The 5,950-nt window shown below is 35.5% G+C and overlaps 1 protein-coding gene across 1 annotated transcript in view; it reads left to right on the top strand.

Moving 5' to 3' along the window:
* Positions 1-902: 902 nt before the first annotated feature.
* The window catches only part of LOC113813164 (enhancer of mRNA-decapping protein 4), a gene marked incomplete at its 3' end in the record, with an annotated part of 10,042 nt that continues 4,994 nt past the window's right edge, over positions 903-5,950 (top strand). The window contains exon 1 of the mRNA XM_070120231.1: positions 903-1,039. Coding sequence (XP_069976332.1) covers positions 957-1,039 — 83 coding nt within the window. The remainder of the gene's footprint in view (positions 1,040-5,950) is intronic.

Genomic DNA, 5,950 nt, shown 5'->3' with positions numbered 1-5,950 from the left:
AGAGAGAGGCAGAAGGAGGCCTTGGGATGGGCCGAGAATTGAGATCATTTCTTATTATTTCTTGAGATTGGTTGAAAGTGATTATGTCTTATAGTTATTGTATTATAGCCGGTCTTATCGATTTTACATTCTATTATTGCCTCATGGCTTGCTAAATCATTATCATAAGTATTATGACCTTACGTGACGTAAGATGTTTGATTCGTAAAGACATTTTTTCCCCCTTTTTTAGGTACAAATCGGGCAATACTTTCCCTTTTTTTATTTCATTTTCCCAACATATTCGAAATTCGTTTAGGTTTCCACTGGGAATGATTAAAGATCAGTTGAGATTTGAGAGTGAAGAGAGAAAACACCACAATTTCAAAGGCATGTTTGAGAAAGTACACTTGTTTTCTGAAAGTGGAATTTTTGTATAATTGGAAATGTGCATTTGTCTTTCATTTATGGATTGTTCTGTAATGACTTATGATGATGTCTGTAGATGATTTTAGATAATGCACTACTTTTGTTTGTTGTTAAAAATGAATCTTCAAAAGAATTTGTAGAGTATTTTTCCGACACATGATGTTTTCAAGTAAGCAAATGTAGTTAGTTGATGTATTTCTTTATATTATAAAGTATTGTGATTTTTTTGTCTTTCATTTTTGATTGAGGTATAATTATTAAAACTACATATAGAAGTTACAGAGACCGATGCACATAGTTAGTTATAAATGGACACTGCCATCTAATAGAGCGGAAGAAATAGAGTGGGAAAGAACATAGTTTAAGCTACAGCAGCCTTATAGTCACCGCTAAATGATGAAAATATAACTGCTGCTGCGGTGGAGCGCGAGCCCTGATACAGCATTACACTGGCGGGACGCCCGGCAATGTTTATTTTTTCGGGTGTCTCATATGTGGAATACCCGTCGTTAGTGGGTTAAGATTGATTTGTAGCCTTATTTAGATTCATGCGCATTCTGCATTTTACACTTTTTTTCGCCTGCTGCCAGCTTTACAGCTGCCGGCCTGCTCATTTCAAGATGGAACACCGGTAAGAAATGTTGCGTTTGCAGTGTTGTGTTCATTCTGGGTTATTCTTAAGACTATACAGTGACAAAAAAGATAAGATAGATTTCAGAAAAGATCCCAGTTTAATATATGTGTCCACCAAGAGCTTCAAATGCTTAAAAAAGTGATTAAAATCAAAGCAATCCAGATGATAGAAGGAAGCAAACGAAAGTTTGACAGTTGCAGATATAAAGGTATTTGGTTTATCATTTTGCGGTGTGAATGCAAGTCTATCTTGCCGTACATACCAAGGTGGTGAGAATGTGTCCATGGGGAGTGTTGGGGGGCTCTGCCCCCCATCAACCCTCCCCTCGGGTAGTGCTCGAAGGGCACGCCTAGTCACGGTAATTTATATTGATATATTAGGTTGGTTTATTGGTCAATACGTTTTTTTAGGGGGTTGAAACGTCTGAATTCCCATAGAGTTTTGCCGAAAGGTGGGTTGGGTTCCTGTAGAGTTTTTGATTCCTGGCATGTTAGCCCATATAATTTCAAAGATGGCAGTTACATCTGTAGAGTTTCATTGGCTGATTTTAAGCGTTTTTTGTGCTAGTTTTATGCGTTTTTGATCTTTAGTCTTCTTATTTAAGCTTGTTTTACTCCATAATTTCCCTGATATACTTCATGCCTCCCCTGCTAACTGGACTTTCAAATCAAGATCGCCGATGGAGAAATGGTACTCGATCTCTTAAACGATTCATTTGCTGAAGAAACAATGCCGAAAATCGATGAAATCGTTGGATTTCCTGCAGAAAAAAACAATTTTTTTCAACTGGGAGGGTGTGTCGCTCCCTGTAACAATTACCAAAATACATAATGAGGAAAAGGAAGTTGCAAAACCAATGATATAAATAACCCACAGTATTGGTAATTTTTTGGTTACTTATAGAGATGCATGGATACAAAAGGAAGTGTACACTGACATCTTATAGAGCGTAAAGAATAGAGTCAGAAACAACATAGTTTAAGCTGCAGTGGTCTATTATTCTCCGCTAAATGACGAAAATATCCCCTGCATATCACCGCTCAGTCTAAGTTGCTTAGCTTGTTTACCTTGCCAGGAAAAATAAAACACTGACTGCATAACTCATTACTGCAATATTCCAAGTAGTTCATATGTTAGTACACACTTTTCAGAATTATATTTTGCTAATTATCAGTGTCTCCTGTTACACATTTATACTTTTAAGGTATTTTATTAATGTTATTATACATCATTTACGTGCTTTAAGATTTATCTACACAATTCTCTAGAATGATCTGCGCATTATGTGCTTCAGACTTTCAGTTGCCATCCATGAGGTTTGACAGTTCACAGGCCATTCTGTGATAGAAGACCAGTGAGGAATGTTGGGTTTCCTGTATTGTGTTGATTCTGGGTTGTTCTTAAGACTATACTGTGGCATCAAAAAAGAAATAGACTACTTAACATCCCAGTTTGATATCTGAGCCCATCAAGAGTCCCAAATGCAGAAGAAAGTGATAAAAAAAAAAAAGTGAACGAAAGTTTGAAAGTATTTGGTTTATTTTTTACATTGTAAACACAGCTCTATCTTGCTGTTCATACCAAGGGTGAAGAGAATATTTCCTGGGGGCAGAGCCCCTCATGAACCCTCCCCTCGGGCAGTGCCTTAAGTGGGCCGTCGCGCTCGAGTACAAAGTTCGTCAGTTATGATCGGATATTCGTGATTTTTTAATATGTTATACATAAATATAAAGTGATAAATACCACCAAGTTTCGTATCATTTAGCTAATACATAATAAAATTATTAACATAAAACAAGTTTTTGAACAATCACAGCCTCTTTAAAATCGCACTTATCCATTGAACAAACTTGTTGAAAAAATTACCACCTATAGTCTATAACAATACCTAAAATTTGCAAAGACCAGAGTCTTAAATTTTGTTTTAGACTAGTGGGAATTTATTTTTTTCTAAATGCCCAGTCTTATGAACATCACGATATGCTATATAGACTGCTATTACCTAAAATGAAAATTTTCTCTAAGAAAACCATCACAAATATATTAAGCTTTTAAACGATCCAAACCCCATTAGAATCACCCAAGTACTTATGGATGAATTTTACAAAAAAAAAAAAAATAGAATTCTAATCTCTGTGGCAATCTTGCTGCATTCTATTGCATTTACATGGTATTCTGAAGTGTAGCTGGTACATGGTCCCCCCCTTTTGCAAAGTACTAATGGCAATAACTGCAAATGATTGTAGAAATACCCATTTCACCACATGCTTTGTAGTGCCTAACCTGACCACATGAGGTATTTAAATGTATAAACAACTGCTGCAGCTGTGATTTAGAAGTATATCCTATCATATTACGTTTATTATATACCAAACTACCATCTACAATTAGTAGTGTACCCTTACTATGTGATGAGGCCATACGTCTGCGATATGGTGTCATGGAGGTAGGAGCTGGCAACCTTTCTCTCTGATTTTCTGGTGGAGTTTTGTCTTCTAGAGCCCCAGTCTTGGCAATCAGCTGATGGGTAAACAGGGTTGCCAGCTAGCTACCAGTTAATGCCAAAATACGAAAAAAAAGTTTTGTCGAGTAAATTTTCCCGGACGCAACAATGGAAACATCGGAGCGGGGGGGTGGGGGGGGTCAGAGATTTAATTATAACTCCTTTAATTTTACATATTTAGCAAAAATATTACGTCACAAGATTGCAAAAGCCCAATAGATTACAGGAGATTTTTTCAATTTTTCAAGTATTTTTGAAAATTTTCGTCGCGACGATCCCCTTAAGGGCACCAAATCATGGCAGCTGAAATTGGTAGATTAGGTTGGTTTATTGGTCAGTACATTTTTGGTTGGTCTGGAACTTGTGAATTTCCATGGATATTACCAAAAGGTGAGTTGGATACCCGTAAGCCTATACATTGTAGAACAGATTCAGGTGGCAGTCATGTCTGGAGGTACCTGATTGGGGTTGCCTGAAAAAATGGTTGGGAACCACTGGCTTAATGTGTGATAGTTGTGGATAGTTATTCAAATGCCTTGCTGAAATATTTTTTAAAGAAATGGAAAGAATTTAGGTAATTTTTTTGTGTCATGCAGCCATCCAATTTTGCAATTATTATTCTGGTTAATCTTTATGGTGTAGATGCACAGTTGAAGATGATAGTCTTGTAGGGAACTAAAAGCTGAAGTCATTAATACAAGAAATAATCAGCAGATACAAACGGTAATGCCACATATGAAGGAAAGATTGTGGAAAGCACCACTCATAGCCCAAGTACACTTGATGATGCCGAGTTTCAGCTCTATCTTGCCGTGCATAATGTGATGAAGACAATGTTTGCCTACCAGATTATTTCATGTATTAGTGAGTGCAGTTTTCTCTTTGATTATTATTGTGCTATCATATTTTCCTATAAAAATATACCAAAGTATTAAGTATTGCATAACTTTCGTACTATCAACTTGCAAAGGTAGTGCCATAGATGAAATGTCATTTTTTGTCATTCTGTCATTATAGGCAAATTTTATCATGTACTACATGGCTGAGGGAAACTGAAACCATACCAAAATGAATTATAAAAAAGTGTAAATAAGAATTATTAATCAATAAGATTTAGTTTACATGATTAAATGCAAAGTAGTCATCAGTATTATTGAATCCAATTGTGCTGGGTGATATATTTTAATGTAATACTAAAAAATTCCCAGACACCAGGTGATGTCTAATTACAGCCTGAGCCTGTGTCCTGATGGCCAGGAAAGCAGTTTGTAATTCTTTACAATACAGATACACTTGCCAGAGCCTAAGTCCCCAACTCCACAGTACAATTTTCTTTTCAATAATTTAAAGTCTGTGATTGGGTGTAGGGGAGAGTTGAGAGCTGAAACATGGGATCACTGAGTGGCGCTTCCTACAGTCTGTTTCCTTTATTCATATTCCTCTGCCAAAGATGTTATGTTTTTAATCAAGTGGGTTGGTTGGTTGGTTGGTTCTTTAGCTGAATAACTCAAAAAGTTATGAACAGATATTTATGATTCCCCCCCCCCCCCCATCTTACTTAGGTGCCATTAGATTTTGGTGGTGTTCCGGATCATGATTCAGATCCAGGAATTTTTTTAATGATTGCATGTTATATTAATTTTATTACTCCCCGTAGAGGTTACATTTACGGACATCACCAGTGTACTTAATGTTTTCTTGACGATTACTACCTTACTTTATCTGTATTCCCCCCCCCACCCACCCACCCCACCCTATGAAGATGTAAATAAAGGGCAGTGTGCTTTTTATATACTTTTATTGATTGCATTCTATTTGTGATTTTTCCTTCTTTTTCTTTTATTATCTGCCATAAATATATTTCTTGACTGGTTCCTGTTTGTTTCTTATGCCTGTCTCTTGTTCTGCTTTTCCTTCTTTAATTTTTTTTTTTTTTTTTTTTTTTTTTTTTTTCCTTTTCCTTCTTTCATTGTTTTGTTGTTCAATTTTTTTCCTTTTCTTACCTTGAATGTATTTTTGTACAATGCCGCATCAGTTTGTTACTTTTCCTCTTTTTTGTTTTCTTTCTTTTTTTCTTTTCCCTTTCTTTTCTTTTCTTTTCCTTTTTTTCTTTTTTCTTTTCCTTTTTTCTTTTCTTTTCCTCTTTTTCTTTCTTTTTCTTTCTTTCTTTCTTTCTTTCTTTCTTTTTCTTTCTTTCTTTCTTTTTCATTCATTCTTTGTAATGTACATTCGTACTTTCATTCTTCTTGGGTTAACAGTATGTATGAGGGTGTTGTGAATTCTATGTATGCATTAATAGTTATCCGTATATTACAGTATGGTTTTGTTGCACTTGCACAGGTATAATATACTTTCATGAATAAAATCACTTTCTGTTGATTACTTTCTTAAGTATAGTGAAATAA

This window comes from Penaeus vannamei, unplaced genomic scaffold, assembly GCF_042767895.1.
Source record: "Penaeus vannamei isolate JL-2024 unplaced genomic scaffold, ASM4276789v1 unanchor3863, whole genome shotgun sequence".
NCBI classification, from domain to species: Eukaryota; Metazoa; Arthropoda; class Malacostraca; order Decapoda; family Penaeidae; genus Penaeus; species Penaeus vannamei.
This window is presented reverse-complemented; position numbering and strand designations above follow the sequence as displayed.